Source organism: Schistocerca piceifrons, chromosome 6 (genome assembly GCF_021461385.2).
Source record: "Schistocerca piceifrons isolate TAMUIC-IGC-003096 chromosome 6, iqSchPice1.1, whole genome shotgun sequence".
Classification (NCBI taxonomy): Eukaryota; Metazoa; Arthropoda; class Insecta; order Orthoptera; family Acrididae; genus Schistocerca; species Schistocerca piceifrons.
In genome coordinates this window covers 301,978,729-301,997,023 of record NC_060143.1, presented here as the reverse complement: position 1 = coordinate 301,997,023, position 18,295 = coordinate 301,978,729, and the positions used below count along the sequence as shown (strand labels likewise).

The following is an 18,295-nucleotide window of genomic DNA, read 5'->3' as shown; positions in this document are numbered from 1 at the left end:
CACAACTGTGTCCACAACTCATGGTCTTGCAGTTAGCACCACTGCCTCCAGATTGCGGTGTCCTGGGTTCGATTGGCGGCCGGGTTGGAGATTTTCTTCATTCAAGGACTGTGTGTTTGTGTTGTCCCAACTATTTAAGCTCATCTTCATCGACGTGCAAATTGTTCAAGTTACGTCGAATAGAGAGATGTGCTCCAGGCAGCCAAACAGCCATAGACAGTCTCCTGGCCGATCATGCCATGTAATCATTCATCAATCTTCACTCTGTGTATCGCGTGGTACGTTTTTCACCGATATGGTTTTTCACCATTATGAATGTATTGTCGCAGAATCAAACATAACAGAGTTAAAAAACCGAATACAACGACACAGCCAGAGGTCACGCGTCGCTTGTAGCCTGTTTTCCTTCAGAAAGGTCACATGTCGCAGTAACTGACGGGAAGTCATCGAGTAAAACGGAAGTTGTACCTGCCGTTCTTCAAGGATCTACAGAGTGTGAACATTAATAAAACCGATGAACTGCAGGAACGAATTCCTGCGTGGGAATGGAGGAACAAAGGTCCTATGAACATATGTCCGGAAATGGACGGTGTATGTGCGCGACGACAACAAATCGTCCCGGAACACAGTACAGAGCTGCATCGCATCCACATCAGAACAGATGCTCAAAGTGGCCTCCATGGGACTGCAGGCGATGGGGATAGTAGCCGTGTCATGCAGGAGAGACATTATCGTACTTTGGCTTCCACCATGTTGGCGCGCCACTTCTCCTAGAACAAGTTCTAGGGTTCGTCTCAATATACTGTAGAATCTGGTCGTCCAAATGTCGTCGAGTAGGCACCGTCCGCCGCCTCTTTTTACGTCCGTCTGTGTGAAAGGACCCGCGATCACACAAACGCCCGAAAGGGTCTTTAGATTATGTCTGATGTGATTGCTGTCTGTGAGGGCACTTGTAACATAGCTGTGCTGCCTCTCGACCGATTCCGTCTACTCGGCCGTACACAAACATCATCTCGGCTCGTTGCCGAGTTGAATACCGAGCCATTCTGCTGCTTACAGTACGCTGCGTCGATCGCACAGGCTGCAACACACAAGGAACACACGGCGCGCGATCAGAGGAACTGTCATTCGTCAGTGTCATCTACCCTGGCAACGATGCATTCCCGGACACATGCTCATAGGGCCTTTTTTCCTCCATTTCCAGTAAGGAACCCATCGCTGCAGATTGTCGGTTTTATTAGTGTCCACCCTATATGAACGATTCAGGAGACAATCTGAGCAGCTCATTTAGATTGTTTGCAGGTAATGCTGTGATTCACCGTCTTGTAAAATCATCAGACGATCAAAACCAATTACAAAATGACTTGGACACGATATCTGTATGGTGCGAAAATAGGCGATTCACTAAATAATGAAAAGTGTGAGGTCATCCACATGAGAACGAAAAGAAATCCGCTAGATCGCGGTTACACGATAAATCACACAAATGTAAAGCCTGTAAATACTTAACGGTTACAATTACGAATAACGTAAATTGGAAAGATCACATAGATAACGTTGTAGGGAAAGCAACCCAAAGACAGCAATTTATTGGCACAGCACTTAGAAAGTGACAGGACTGCGGAAGGGACTGCTTACACTATGCTTGTCTACAATCTCTGGGATTATTGCTGTGCGGTGTGGGATCCGCAACAAGTAGAACTCACGGAGGACATCAAAGAAGGGTAGATCGTTTTGAATTATTGCGAAATAGAAGCTAGAGTGCCATGGATATTTTACGATAATTGTAGTGGAAATCATTAAAGCAAAGGCAATTTTCGTTGCAGCAGGATCTTACCTAGTAGTTTAAATCACCAACTTTCTCCTAGGAGAATATTTTCTTGGAGCCATCTAACATTGGGAGAAATGACCATCACAACAAAGTAAGACTGCTCAGCACCGCCAAACTGCTAGTAACATGCAGTGCTCCAGATGCAAAGCCCGGTTAATACGCTGCACGTCTGAGAACAACGGGCGACTGCCTCAGTACAAATGCTTCACACAAGTAACTCTTTATAGCTGGCAAATTACAACTGCCTCTTCTGCTGCCGTCAAATAAAAGGCTCTCACGTGGCACCACTACGATCTAGGTGGTTGTTACCTGAGATACAGAAAGATTTCAGTATTCGTTTTTCCTGCTAGCCGTTCGAATGTGGAACGAAGGACAGATAGCTTGAAGATGTTTTGATGAGTTCTCTGCCTCGCACTTAATTGTGAATTGGAGAGTACTGATGTAGATGTGCCAAAACAGTCACAAAATGTCACAGAACCTAAGAAATTTTATTGTACCAAGTCAACTTGTAAGCGTTGTGTGTGTGTGTGTGTGTGTGTGTGTGTGTGTGTGTGTGTGCGTGCGTGCAAACACACATTTACACGTTCGTGACACGTCCAGTTAAGGTGTTCTATAGCATGGAAACGCACTTACCGATGCGGCCGCTTCCGTGTTCCGTGATTTTTTTTCTCCGGGTAGTCAACACAAGAGTCCTACCGCTCCTTTTTATGTTCCGTTTCTCCATCTACGAGTAAGTACGAAATCTCACAGCGTCTTTTGTACTGCTGGGCGTGCTTTTACAAAAGCGCCCGCCTCGCCAGGAACATTCCCGAACTCGTTTCCATTTGTTTAAGAATTATAATCTCAATGGAACGAAAATAAGGTATTTTAATTAGCGTCGCGAAACATGAATAGAAGTCAATGCCACAAAGAGAGGTCGCCATACAAAGGGGCGTTTGCAATTCGCCTTTCCATTGGAAAGAAAAACGTCAGCGTTAATGAAATTCGGTTGGCGACCGGGGGCGAGTTAATTCTGTTATACGTCTCTGAGCTCCCTCGATTGCTTTTATCGTTTTTTTTTTTTTTGTACTAAGCTTTGCACAGCAGGTACCGACTTCATAATCCGCTGCTTCCGAGGGCGCTGATGAAAGGAGGGGCACAGAGGGAGCACTCGATTGGAAATGAGTCGCGGCACAGGTCGCTAACCAATCCGTCGCTTACCTTAGCGGCGGAAGTGAGAACTTGGTAGATGAATTACGACAGGAGTTGCTGTTGTTGTGGTCTTCAGTCACAAGATTGTTTTTATGCGGCTTTTAGCTCTTCATGCTAATCTATCCTGTGCGAGCCTCTCCACCTCTGCATAGCCACTGCAGCCTGCATGCAGTTCAGTCTGCTTACTGTACTTGTATGGCCTCTGTTAAAAGGATATATCGATATCGATGACGAGTATCTGACTAAATCCAAGCACGGTTCGACCGACGACAATATGGTACTATCTATCAGTATTTTAGAGATATTCTGGTGTGGCTCGAATAATAAACAACCTCTATAGACTGCTAATGGCCAATTGCTATCCTTGTGTTTTGAAATAAAAAATTAAATCACCGATACAAACTACTCATACATGGACTGACAACTCCACACCACCTGAGAAGAATAAAATGAGAACCCGGTAAGAGTAGCTTCTTCGGTTGGTAGTGTGACTTGCAGTGCAGTGTGACTTTTATAAAAGTGGTCCTAACATACAACTGTGACTCCTCATAGACATCGTACTGAGGCAGTAAAAGCTAATAATCCACGCCAACATTAATCACAAAATACCAGAATAAAATGGAAAATTCAAATAAACTTCTGGGTCATTAGAATAATTTCAAAGGCAGAGAAAAAAAATGGTTCAGATGGCTCTGAGCACTATGGGACTTAACATCTATGGTCATCAGTCCCCTAGAACTTAGAACTACTTAAACCTAACTAACCTAAGGACATCCACTGGACTCGCATTCGGGAGGACGACGGTTCAATCCCGCGTCCGGCCATCCTGATTTAGGTTTTCCGTGATTTCCCTAAATCACTCCAGGCAAATGCCGGGATGGTTCCTCTGAAAGGGCACGGCCGACTTCCTTCCCCATCCTTCCCTAATCCGATGAGACCGATGACCACGCTGTCTGGTCTCCTTCCCCAAACCAACCAACCAACCAACCAACCTAAGGACATCACACAACGCCCAGTCATCACGAGGCAGAGAAAATCCCTGACTCCTCAAAGTCAGAGAGACGGATTTAGTGGGGAAGTGGAGAGGACTGGTTGTACACTGAAAATCGAACAATCCCTGTTACAAAAGTTTGTTATACATTGACTGAACAGCCAGCACCGTGCCCTACCATTTCATTTCTTTTGCTAACGGCAAGTATTAGTCTCTTCCTTCATTTAAGATCCAACAATCATTAGTTAATCAGTTCCATCTCACTATGAAATCCTTTTGTTTTGTTTTATAACATTCGTTTGCAAGAGCTTATGGAAAGACAAAAAAATTTAAACCTCAATATTAAAACAATTTTTATAACAACCTCCATTGAACAAGGTTGGTTTTCAGTCCCTTAAGTGCAAATGAGGGAAAAAAAAACGTCAGTACCAGAGGACAGTTCTTTTACAATTATCTATAAACTGTTACATAGGACACTTGCCATTAAATTTTCACAAGTTAAATCAGTGTACCAAAATCATTTACGAGAGAACTTAATAACAAATAATTTAACAAAAGCTCAGGCAGAAAATGATCGGCTTAATTTCTCACGCGATCATTTACAGTTAGTTAACCAAAAATATGTAATTTATAAAATTCTGTTTACCAAGAATAGTTTCTTTAAAATGGTTTAAATGGCTTTGAGCACTATGGGACTTAACATCTGCGGTGACCAGTCCCCTAGAACTTAGAACTATTTAAACCTAACTGACCTAAGGGCACCACACACATCCATGCTCGAGGAAGGATTCGAACGTGGGACTGTAGCGGTCGCGCGGTTCCAGACTAAAGTGCTTAGAACCGCTCGGGCACACCGGCCGGCAGTTACTTGCATATTAATCTGAGAGCTCTCCACTATTTCCGGTAATTACTACACTGTGGCAACACACACAGTCACCAAACAAGAAAAATTGCATTGTACTATATAACCGTACATAGAGAGACGTTGCAATAACGGAAAAGACAAGCTTTTATCAGAGTACCATGTACAGGCAAACCTTACTTCAAATTATTTAAGATCTACCCACCTCTTCGACCGGTCCAGTCTTTGTACTATTCGTACCACGCTTCCCTGGCCTGACTATACCAAAACCGGACGTCTTTCTCGACCAGTATAGCAGGTTACAGTGCTTGGCTTATTTCCACCAAACTTATTCGATACCGGCGCTGTCCATATTTCTGCCCCCTCTTAGACGATCAGCTTTACAACACAGTTCTACGAGGTTCTAGAACAAGATCACTTCATCGGGTGAAACCAATACCCTCGTTTTCAATGACCAAAAGTTTCTAGAATTGCAAAAGCGACGCACCGTCATTCTACACAAGATGACTCCCGTGGTGTGCCGTCTTCTTCCTCCGAACTAGCGAGAGTCTCAGCACGTGCCTCCCATCACAGACGCACACTCTTCTCCTCCCAGCAGCCTCAGCAAAGCCGTCCACTCGCCAGCCATTACGCTCGCCAATTCTTCCTGCGCGTACAGACCCACTTCCTTTTGCCACCGCGCCTCTCTCGCTGGTCTCGCACGCCTAATTCGTATCACCAAAAACATTCTATGATACAAACCAGTAAATCGATCCCAGCGAAAATCTCGAACCATCTAACATACTTCATAATTGCTACAAGAAACCCTCGCATAAATTAATACTACACGGAGTATCTGCTACACTTAATATAGTTAAATTTGTTTCAGTTCTTAATAGGCAATATTAAGAAAATTAAAAAATGCTTCCCATCTATTTGCTGAAAGAAAAAAATGATCTACTAACATCCGATCGTGGATTAAATATTGGCCGCGAACGTAACCAATGCTCAATATTGAGCTCAGCTTAATCATCACTCTGCTACGTGGTTCGTCAGAAAATCTTAAATCTGAAAACGCGGAACGTTGAGAAGTGCGACAGTTTTCATAAATAATGATTCAAATCTTAGTATGTACTTCATCGTAGCATTTATTTCTGTATAACATGCCATCATGCTCTATATGGTGTTAACGTCGTTTCCATTTTTAACTTTACAGCTTCATGTGTACAATATTTACATTTTTCATTTGACTGTGTATATCACATATATTTTCCGTTTCGTGTTACTTCTAGTCCGCTAATGATGATCTTGTAACAGTGAGACTGATTGAGGAACGAGGTTGCACATGTACAGCTGAAGGCTCAAGATGCTTTACTTCAAATATCTGGCGGCTGCACACAATTACCTTTATAAAGTTCTTAGTATTTTCTTGTGACGAAGGACAATCCCCGGTAGACGTCCATCAGAGAATGAAGAATGTATATGTGGCAGCATGTCTGTCGAAAACCGCCGTTGAGGAATGGTGCGAGACAAGGGGTGCTGCTGCTTCATTAAAACCGACGTCCCCAAACCGCAAATATCGTAACGCAGAAGTTAACGCCAATTCAAGTGGGAGTCACTTGAGCTCCCGCCGTATTCTCCTGATCTCTCCCCTCTGCGATTATCACGCTTTCGGTCCTTTAGAAAGGCCTCGATGCTTCGACAATTCCTGTCGGACGAGGATGCGCAGCAGGCAAGTACGGACTTCTTCACGCAGTGTTTTACCAAACGAATATCTTAAGCCTGGTGAGTCGGTGGTATTATTGCCTCATTGATCAGACGATTTTGCCTGGTTGGCGTGCCCATTCTGGACTGTACGGCATTCGAACGGAAAATTTTTGATCGCCGCTTATACTTTAACGCCGTAATTCGCTGCTGAATTTTTAAGTACTTAGAAATAAAATTAATACGCAAATTTTGGAACAGCAGCGGCTTATAGCTCATCAAAAGGTCTCGTATCTGTTACGCATTTAATATCCGTTGACTACTTACTTTGCTTTCGGGCTTGCGTGATCACCCACGCGCTCTACACGGCACGTAGCGTTCCGGATACGTAACCCGAGGTATCACACAGTATTACTCTGCAACGAGCTGTCAGACATCACAGGTCCCTTACACCATACTATTGCGGAAATACCACGGAACAACCTCCTGAAGTTTGTCGGTGGAGGTCCAGCACCGCGTCTCGTCCTGTTGCCTTTCGTCTATCACACGATTTGAGCTGTGTTTTTAATCCCGCGCGTACATATTTCTATGTCCGCGATTCTCTTACCCAGTCACCGGCTTTTCAGATCGTACACACTTGTACACAGGCATGTGCTAACGCGGCGGTGGCAACTCTCTGTGCACGCGTGCGCACTGTTCCTCGCCGAAGCCGAACAGCGTCCGGAAAAGTTCGATTTCATCTGACAACGAAGGACACAATGCGCCAATGAGCGAAATCAGAGCCCGCCACGCGAGGGATACCTTTGATGTCGGCACGGGTTCTGTGATTGCGCGCCCGGGCTTCCCTTGTACAAAGTAAGGAGAGGCGAGAGGGGAGAGAGGTTACAAAAGGGTGGGGGGAGTATGATCCATGGGGGAGGGTGTGGGAGGGGTGGAAGAGGTGGAGCTGCGACGTTACCAGATTCGCCAGTAGCTACTCGGACGCCTGCGAAAAGCAACTCCACCGCTCCGTTCGAATGATCAGGAAGATACATAGTCACGCGGTTCCAGTTGCGTAGCTGTTTTCTCACGACTGCGTTGCGATGAACTCATAAACTATGTCGGCCAGCGGTCCAAAGTTGCTCTAACTCTGTTTGAAACGCTGTTTCTTAATTGTAATTAGACAGCATCTATAAATCGCAAAAATTTGGAGAGGGAACGCGCAGGTAGTTTCCCAGACCTACATGAAGTTTTTTGAGACAAATCGTGTATCTCTGGACCTTTGTTTGAGAAAAGGAAAGGCACTTGATTATAAAGTCGTTGCTCAGCATCATACAAGGGAAAAGATTGGACAGTTTTTTTACCTCTGGAGTCAATGGTGCGTCCTAAAATGTTTCTGGTAAGTTTTTCAACATTTACTGCCACGTACTTCGAACGTATTTTACACGGAAGCTTTCTTAAGTTGATCTTTACGTAGCGCGTCTAATACGCCTTTTCCGTTTTCACACACAAAGAGAGGATTGGTGTCTCTTTCTGTTTTATGCTGCTTTTCTCCTGTTCAATATTTTTTTACCCTTTAAAGCACTCTGCAAGCGATCAAACTTGTAAAATTAGATTTTTGCTATCTACGTATTCGTCAAAAAAGCTCGGGCTGCACCAACTAAGTTTGTCACATTTAACCTCACGCTGTGCATATCGTGTCGTAAAATATATTGGCACTAATGGGGATGCACTAGATGGCATGCTTCATATTTCATCTTTAAATTTTCGACATTTGCTCCAGTTGCCAGTTATCTCAACCATATAGATAAGACATGAAATGTGTTCGCAAAATGCGAATACGTTATACAATGCAATTTACTCTAAACACACAAAAATTTGTGCCGGACTGGGACGCGAACTCTGATTTCCCGGCTTGTCACGAATGATCACATTAACAACTTCGGTTACTCGAGCTCGATTCCAGGAGTGACACAATTCTCCATAAATCGACGTGTCTGTTTCCCATAGTGATCGGACAATTATGAATTTCTGCGCAGGGGGATACCTGTTTATTTTTATCGTCAATTTGCCTAGGGCTTGAAATGAAATACATTGACAGTGTCTGTGACGTTCGACAGGATGTTACATCGGATATGCATGCAGACACTGTGCTACTGTGTTATTGATAACAGTCCGTGGAGCAAAGGGCTATTATTTGACAAACGCATGCATAAATGATCAAACTTGCTTGTCTAATCTTCTGTCAATAAAAATTTCTCTCAAACACATAAACGTAGGCCATGCATGACAAACACGTCGAACGAAGCAGCATTCTGTCAAATAATTTGACAAACTCGTGAAGTTTAACAAATTTTTTGATTGTGTGCTGTGTCTTTAAGGCCTTATCCTGTTTGGGAACTCGCTGGATCGAGTCCTCATCGAGTAATTCAGATATATTCAGTGGTTTCACATGCCGAATAAAATAAATGCGTAGAAGGTTGTTTTGAGAGACGTGGGCCGACTTACTTCTTCAGATTGTCCTTGTCTCTAATGATGAAATATGAAGCCTGAGATCCTTCCTTCCTTTTCTATCATGGGCGCGTAATCAGTAAGAGACTAGGCTGCAGCTTACCTGACCAAATACGATGTGGGCAGGTACTGATCTTTACCTTTGCTAATAGCATGACATCGCCTGCATCTACATCTACATCCATACTCCGCAAGCCACCTGACGGTGTGTGGCGGAGGGTACCTCTATCGGTTCTCCCTTCTATTCCAGTCTCATATTGATCGTGAGAAGAAAGATTGTCGGTATGTCTCGGTGCGGGCGCTAATCTCTCTGGTCTCTTCGCGAGATATACGTAGAAGGGAGCAATATACTGCTTGACTCCTCGGTGAAGGTATGTTCTCGAAACTTCAACAAAGCCTATACCGAGCTACTGAGCGTCTCTCCTGCAGAGTCTTCCATTGGAATTTATCTATCATCTCCGTAACGCTTTCGCGATTACTAAATGATCCTGTAACGAAGCGCGCTGCTCTCCGTTGGATCTTCTCTATCTCCTCTATCAGCCCCACCTGGTACGGATCCCACACTGGTGAGCAATATACAAGCAGTGGGCGAACAAGTGTAATGTAACCTACTTCCTTTGTTTTCGGATTGCATTTCCTTAGGATTCTTCCAATGAATCTGTCTGGTATCTGCTTTACAACCATCAACTTTATATGATCATTCCATTTTAAATCACTCCTAACGCCTACTCCTAGATAATTTATGGAATTAACTGCTTCCAGTTGCTGACCTGCTATATTGTAGGTAAATGATAAAGGATCTTTCTTTCTGTGTATTCGCAGCACATTACACTTGTCTACATTGAGATTCAATTGCCATTCCTGCACCATGCGTAAATTCGTTGCAGATCCTCCCGCATTTCTGTACAATTTTCCATTGTTACAACCTCTCAATATACTACAGCATCATCCGCAAAAAGCCTCAACGAACTACCGATGTTACCCATAAGGTCATTTATGTATATTGTGAATAGCAACGGTCCTACGACACTCCCCTGCGGCACACCTGAAATCATTCTTACTTCGGAAGACTTCTCTCCATTGAGAATGACATGCTGCGTTCTGTTATCTAGGAACTCTTCAATCCAATCACACAATTGGTCTGGTAGTCCATATTTTCTTACTTTGTTCATTAAACGACTGTGGGAAACTGTATCGAACGCCTTTCGGAAGTCAAGAAACACGGTACCTGGGAACCCGTGTCTTCAGCTGGACTCATGACCATATCGGTTGGGTCCTAGACGGGAAAACCGTGGCCTCGTCGGATGAGTTCCCGATTCCAGTGGGTAAGAGCTGATGGTAGGATTCGAGAGTGGCGCGGACCTCACGAAGGCTAATTGTCAACGAGGCACCTTGCAAGCTGGTGGTGGCCCCATGATGGTGTGGGCTGTGTTTACATGGAATGGACTTGTCCTCTGATCAAGCTGAAGTGACCATTGGCTGGAAATGGTTATGTTCGTCTACTTGGAGACCATCTGCAGCCATTCAACGATGGAATTTTTATGGATAAAAACGCACCGCGCCACCGATCCACAACTGCTCGCGATTGGTTTGAAGAACATTCTGGACAATTCGAGCGAATGATATGGCCAGCCAGATCCGATTACGCAGGTCCCATCGAACATTTACGGGACATAATCGAGAGATGAGCTCGTGCACAAAACCTTTCATCAGCAACACTTTCGCAATTATGGACAACTATCGAGGCACCATAGCTCAATATATTTACCGGGTACGTTCAACGACTTGTTGTGTCCATGCCACGTCCAGTTGCTGCACTACGCTCGCCGAAAGGAGGTCCGGCACGAAATTAGGAGGAATAGCATGACTTTTGTCACCTCAGTGTAAGCCTCTGTAGAAAACACATATTGCACACTTGACCAACTCTCCATTACTATGAAAGTTTCCACCTGTCTACATGCCCATATCAAGTTTCCCATTCCCGCAACTACCCACCACAGTAGCCAGTCAGTGCTCAAATCTGCCTGCTTTGTCTGCCTTACACTTCCAGTAATGACGCTAGATTGTCGAGACTAGATGCTGGGAGTGGTTTTATCCGGCAGGTGGACGCAGAGGCGGTGCGTTCTCTGGGCGACTACCGGCGCGCCCCTGGCGGCGGCAGGCCGCACCACCACGGACAACAGCCGGCCACCGCCGCCTCCACCAACGGCGCCAGGCACGCCACCGCCAACGGCAACAACAACACGGCCAACAACAACAACAATAACAACAACCGGCGCCAGCACCACGACAACGTGCAGATGGTGGCTGCCGGCGAGGAGCAGTCGTCGCGCGGGCAGAGGAGGCGGCCGTCGCTGGAGGCGTCGGGTGGTGCCAGCGTGTACACGTGCAACTCGTCGCAGGCGTCTGCCGCGGCGGCGTTCTTCGCCAGGTGAGTGCGATGCGTCGTCATTTAAAGGTCCAGTCAAACAGGGAGCTGTGGAACGCTCTCTTGAAGCCTCCGTATACGAACAAGCTTGTTTGTCAAATTCCCCTTGTCTAGCTGCAGATTTGTCAAACAAGCCCATACGCATACAAAATAAGTTCGTCAGCTTAACCTTATTCACCTTACCTGCTGTTTGCGAGTATTTTGACATTACTGAGAATGGCTATAAATGCAGACAAAGCTGTTCTCACAAATTACTTTTGGACTGTGTTCAAAAGAAGAAGAAAATAAGACGCCTATACAGGCAATAGCTTAAAATGAGAGAGAGATTTACCCATGAAATTCTGCTAAAGTAAATACAGCGTTGCGCAAGAAAAACTGGCTCCGAGTACTAGACTTCATTGTCGCCCGCCAATTCTCATGCACTGTTTCGAAGCGACTACTTAAATGTAGACATTTACATTAGCTTACTTCTTATTTCTTCATTACCTAGTTATCACATGTTTTTCTATTTGTTGTTGTACCTGCCAGTGGCGGGCAACAATTCGTGCGTAATTGGCGAGCAGTCTATACTCGGGGCCTGTTTTTCGTGCGCCACCCTTTATTAGTCTCAGAACCCGATGTCTACGCCAGCTTTCTTCCAGTTGACAATAAAACTTTTAGTATCCTGCTAATGCCCTGGTAAAAGAGCAAGCTTTTTTGTTAATTCGTTGCTATCTAGCCACGAATGTGTGAAGCCCGGAAACGTACCAACAAAGCTTGTCAATATAACCTTACTTTTGAAGGAGACACTTTTCGTGCGCCAGTGTTTAAAGAAGAAGTAAACAAACTCTGGTCCATGAGATGTTTCAAAATGTGATATAAATATAAACATGAAAATCTGTTAAAGGAAATGTTACACTCAGAACCTGATGCTTACATCAGCTTTCTGCAAATGGACATTGAAACTTTTAATAATTTATTTCTAGTAATTTCGCCCTGACATTTAAAACTAAGACAAAAATAGGCGAAAATATATTCTCTTCTACTTGGTGCTCTAACGACAGTTCATTAAAATACCACAATGTGAAAAAAACATAGCTCAGATCGTCCGTGGAAGAATCGGGTACCTTCCTTCTTTTTCCGTTGAAATCGTGCTTGTGCGTTATGGTAGAATATTGATTTTCTTCTTAACCTCATCCTGTGAATTTATGGCTGGGAAAGATGGGACACCGCTACCATTTTGCTAATTGTCAGTGCTACTTAGTTTTTATCCCTGATCGTAGTTTCCATTGTTGCGGAAACTCACGATGCAGCCAGATAAATTGAGATAACATTGTTTTTCACTAAACACATGCGGCGAAACATCTCACAAATAACGTCCGCCATCTTGTCAAACTTTCCATCAATCGAAATATCTCGCATACACGTCAGACGCGATCTGTGCTTGACAAACACGTCAAATAGCTCCGTAAATGTTTAAATGTTGGGCAAACATTTTGATCGTGTACGGGGGCCTTTTTTTCGCTGTGATTGGGCGAGTAGCTGTCAGACAGAAGGCAGTGATCCACTAGTTGCAGGGCCGGCCGGTGTGGCCGTGCGGTTCTAGGCGCTTCAGTCTGGCACCGCGTGACCGCTACGGTCGCAGGTTCGAATCCTGCCTCGGGCATGGATGTGTGTGATGTCCTTAGGTTAGTTAGGTTTAATTAGTTCTAAGTTATAGGCGACTGACGACCTCTGAAGTTAAGTCGCATAGTGCTCAGACCCATTTGAACAAAACTAGTTGCAGGAAACACGAGTGCTATGTAGCTCCGATCACGAGCAACTGTTTCTCATATTTCGAGGAAACGAAAAATGTGGTTCAATGATAAGTAGAGAATTAACAGTAAACGAGAAGACTTTGAGTCACTCCAGTTATCCATAGTTTATCGTAAAGTGAAAAGGCGGAAGGGCATTTTATTAAATGATACTTCAGACCGATAGAATTATTTTTCGTCAGCCTTCTGACTGGTGATGCATTCTGCGACGTATGTTTCGCATGTTCTACCTTAAAATTTTAAAGGAACACTTGCACCCTACATCCTCATCTGTCTCCCGCTACTGGTTTTATAGTCTACAACTCCCGCTATTACCATGGAAGTTATTCCCTGATATCTTAACACATGTCCTATCATTCTGTCCCTTCTTCTTATCTGTTTTTTCTAATTCTGTGGAGAATCCACTGACTCCTTGTCTTATCAGTTCACCCAATTTTCAACACCCTTCTATAACACCACATTTCAAACGCATCGACTCTTCCTACAGTCCTTCATTCAGTACCATACGATGCTGTGCTCCAAAGATACATACTCAGAAATTTCTTCCTCAAATTAAGGCCAATACACAGGCTACAAATACATAGAAACGACTTCCTTAGGTTTCCCAAGATCAAATTCCTGAACAATTCTATGTCCCTAGCCTAAAGTCTGCGACACAGCCACCAACCATACAGTGGTGTATTGCGGGTTGCCGAATCTCCAGACAGCTGACGGTACTACCTCTGGATATCGAACTGAAACACGCCGGATTCTTTCCAAACGAACCTCTATCAGCTGCTACGACAGCATACAGCGACAGCCTCGCCACCAGAGGCGTAAGCATCTCTACAAACAGCGCTACCATCGCGGCACTACCTCGCTTCCGGAAGTCGCATACACCTATAGTGCCGACCCGGTATCCTACCGCAGGGCGAGTATTTAGGACAGCGCCCAACTCTGCAGCCAGTCCACACATCGGACTTACGCCAGCTGCGCATAGCTGCTCATCAGTCGGAGTTGTTATCACTGAAACAAGTAGTGTTTCACCGGAGCGTTCACGGATGTCGTCCTTCCTCGAGCACCCTATTGCTCACAGCTAAACTTGGCCTCATACAATTCAGGCTTTGTCCATCCTCGAGAACGCTACTGCTCACCGCCGACCACAGTCTTCTGTAGCTCATCAACGCAAGAACATTCCAGTGAAATCGTCAGTGACTGGCTTTTCAGCCTGCACAAAGCAGGACGAAACACGACCAAATAAGTTATGTTCTTGTATTTTGTTGATTAAACGTAATAAACATGCAGTTGTTCCTTGATACATGGTCAGTTTAATCTGTAGCGTGTTGTTGCCCTTGGTCACAAGCGCTATAGGCATTACCTTGGACAGGCAGCCTCTCTTTAAAGAGTACATACAAAAATACTGGCCAGGTGCGAATAGGACTCGAGCACTGAGGATTGGTTATGTATATAAACAGTTCATCCATTCTAGTAATCGAGAATCTCGATCGTTTTTGCCTGTAATCGACATTGGTACTGGCAAGATATCAGTCCCAGGAATTCCAAGATTTCCGAGAATGTTTTAATTTCAATAATGTAAATGTGACAGTAAATCATGCAGGGGGCAGGCGACCATCATTATAACAATCAGTAGCTCTGCATTCAGGATGACTGGACAGCATTGCTGAAAGTCAAACATCGAGCAAGGAATGACTTTATTGCTCATATAACGCGATTCGGAGTTTATCCATCAGCAGATATCCCGCACCGATTTTGCACGTAGATATGTAGTTTCCAAATGTAAATGAGACAAACATTCACAGACTAGTCTACGAATGTTTGTTTCACATACAACTTGAAACGCCATATTTATGTGTAGTATTCGCTCCTGGATAACTGATGGTGGACGGATTTCAAAGCGTGTCATACGAACAATAAACTCATTCTTTGCCTGGTGTTTGACTTTTATCTTTACAACCCAGTCAGCCTAAATGCACAACTACTGCTCATTTTAATTTCAAGTTTCTCGTCGGATAACAAATAATAAAAGAAACATTTTTTCGTGTGGTATAATTACAGATTAACAATTTTCTGATTTTTTTCCTTTATTTGTATTGTGAAATCTTGTTTCTTTACAAATTTCATGATTATAGACCAAAGGGAAGTACGCTATAGGTTTTGATGAGTGAGTTTGCATCAAAATATGTGGCCTAAATGACTATAGCTTTTGGTTGCATTGACTTAGAAGTTTACATTTACTACACAGCCAACGGTCTATATATCTTGGTATGTGACATAGCTTGACACGTCTACCCATTCCTGAGAAAATGGGATTTCAACAGTCGGTCAACAAAGCGATCCTGTAAGAGTTCCGTTTTTGCCAATTGAGACATGGGACCCTAAAAAAGGAGCAAAATGCCTTGGAGTCGCTAAGGCGCTTATGCCATTCTTTCTTTGTGACAATTTGTCAATGAACACAAAAATCAAATCATACAGAGCAACATTTCTCTCGACTATTCCATAGGAATGTACAGTCTGGTTGATCACTTGCAAAACTCAACTAGGCCGATTTCAACCAGTTCAGAATTAGATCTTAAATCGTATTCTCAAAACCCCACAGTTGGAAAGTGTTATAATAAATCTCACTAGAGAGACCGCAACGGGAGAGATGGTAAATGATATTTTCCAAAGAATTATAAAGTGGTTCTCAGAAAATGGACTCTCTCTAAATTTTGAGACATTGCACTGTATTCAGTTCTGTACAACAAACAGTCATACCAACAATTGATGTAGCACACGACCAGCAGTCAGTAAGTAGGGTAGAATGCTCCAGATGTTTAGATATACATGTTGATCAAAAGTTGTCCTGGAAGCAGCGTATTACTGAGCTTCTCAAACAATTTCAGCTACTTTTACTCTTCGCCTAAGTGCTGATTTTGGTAACAGATGAATCAGCCTTCCGACGTATTTTGCATATTTCCATTCAACAATATCTCATGGAATAATTTTCTGGAGTAGCTAATCACATAGAAAGTACTGATTACACAAATGCGAGCAGTAAGGATAATATGTGGTGTTCGCCCACAGACGTAAGGTGTCGAGTGGCTATAATTAAAATGCAACTACTCGCATAGGTCCAGTGTGGGCCGTAATTATCGTATGGAAACTATACTTGGTAGATATTCTAATCTGTTAATGCGGAGTCGATTTACACTCGAAAAAAATTCGTTACAATTTTGGCCACCTCTGATTCAAATCTGGCTATTTGAAAATAAGGAAGATGTATAGAAATATTTAAATAAGTAATGGATTAGGAATTAGAAGTGGGCAGAAAACGTCAAACAAATGAGAAAGGCGCAATGTTTACTTTGTTATTAACAGCAGCTTTAACAGTTTGTTAACTATGAGCACCGGAAACATCGACGAGATGCTGTACAGCGCCAGATTTTCACCTGGTAGACAAAATTGGAACTAATTTTTTCCACAATAAATCAGGTCAGCATTAATGCATCAGCATATCTATCAGGTTTCGCTGCCATACAATAATTACAGCCCGCACTGACTAGCTGCACATTAATTATAACCACCTCCTAGGTTCCTCTTCAAGGAGCTAGGCATTTTAACTACACTGTCACAATACGCATACTGGTAACGAAATTTGCCACAAATAAACCATCACAATCTGAAAAGAACAGTGATATCCATACATATAACTCTAGAGAGAAAAATGAACTTTACTATCCATTATTAAAACTGTCAGTGGCTCAGAAACGAGTTCGATGTGCAGTAACAAAACTTGCTGGTCATTTACGCTGTAACATAAATTGTCTGACAGATAACAAAGCAAGTTTTAAATCTAATTTAACATCATTTCTCCTGGACAACTCATTCTTTTCCATTAACGAATACGTATCTAAAAACTGGTAGCCAGAAACAAGCTCATTTTTAAGTGTATTTTCATGAGTAGGACTCAAATAATAATGCAGTCATTAGTGTTAAAACTAATGACTTTACATACATTGTAAACTGACTCGTTCCACATCATTCCGATAAGCAGTGGTTCAAATAATCTAAGGAACGTCTAACTGACTGACTAATAACTGCACGAGGAAACACAGGTGGAAATGACAGATAAAAGACTACACCAAAGAAGGCTGGCAGTGACTCCAATCGACCACACATTTGCTCAAATGAGAAAATAAAGCGAATTAACCTCTACCTTTTCGCCAGTCCTGGGCGATCATCCCAAGCGTGGCGAAGCTGCGAAAGAACTGTAAAACTACCATAGTCTACCGTAGAATATAGACTTCGGAAGTTTTCGTAGTACCCTTGGTCAGTTAGATCGTACCTGGGTTATCTGAACGTTACGCGTCTTCCATACATATCGGATGTTATCATATATCGATTACTGTGTTTACGTATTGGATCAGTGTCGTAATAGATTCCCATACAGACCGAAAGCGGTGAACCCTCTATAAAGCGAGTGAGGGTATATAAAGCGCCGCGTAACCGACGTATCATTTTTAATCTACATAGTTATCCTCAAGTCTGTTACACCAAAATAAACAATATTTATAGCAAAACTGAAATTGTCAATGTTTAATCAAAGTTTAATTCGAAAAGTCCCGATTTGTAAAACGTAAAAGAGGGATGCTGCAGCAAAAATAAGAAAATTACAAATTCATCTACATCTACATACATACTCCGCAATCCACCATAAGGTGCGTGGCGGAGGGTACCTCGTACCACAACTAGCATATTCTCTCCCCGTTCCACTCCCAAACAGAACGAGGGAAAAATGACTGCCTATATGCCTCTGTACGAGCCCTAATCTCTCCTATCTTATCTTTGTGGTCTTTCCGCGAAATATGAGTTGGCGGCAGTAAAATTGTACTGCAGTCAGCCTCAAGTGCTGGTTTTCTAAATTTCCTCAGTAGCGATTCACGAAAAGAGCGCCTCCTTTCCTCCAGAGACTCCCACCCGAGTTCCTGAAGCATTTCCGTAACACTCGCGTGATGATCAAATCTACCAGTAACAAATCTAGCAGCCC

The 18,295-nt window shown here is 43.4% G+C and overlaps 1 protein-coding gene across 1 annotated transcript in view; it reads left to right on the top strand.

The window, feature by feature from the left end:
• LOC124803287 (kinesin-like protein KIF26A) overlaps nucleotides 1-18,295 on the top strand; it is a 483,829-nt gene that overhangs the window by 31,348 nt on the left and 434,186 nt on the right. Inside the window, exon 2 of the mRNA XM_047264470.1 lies at nucleotides 11,151-11,479. Coding sequence (XP_047120426.1) covers nucleotides 11,151-11,479 — 329 coding nt within the window. The remainder of the gene's footprint in view (nucleotides 1-11,150; nucleotides 11,480-18,295) is intronic.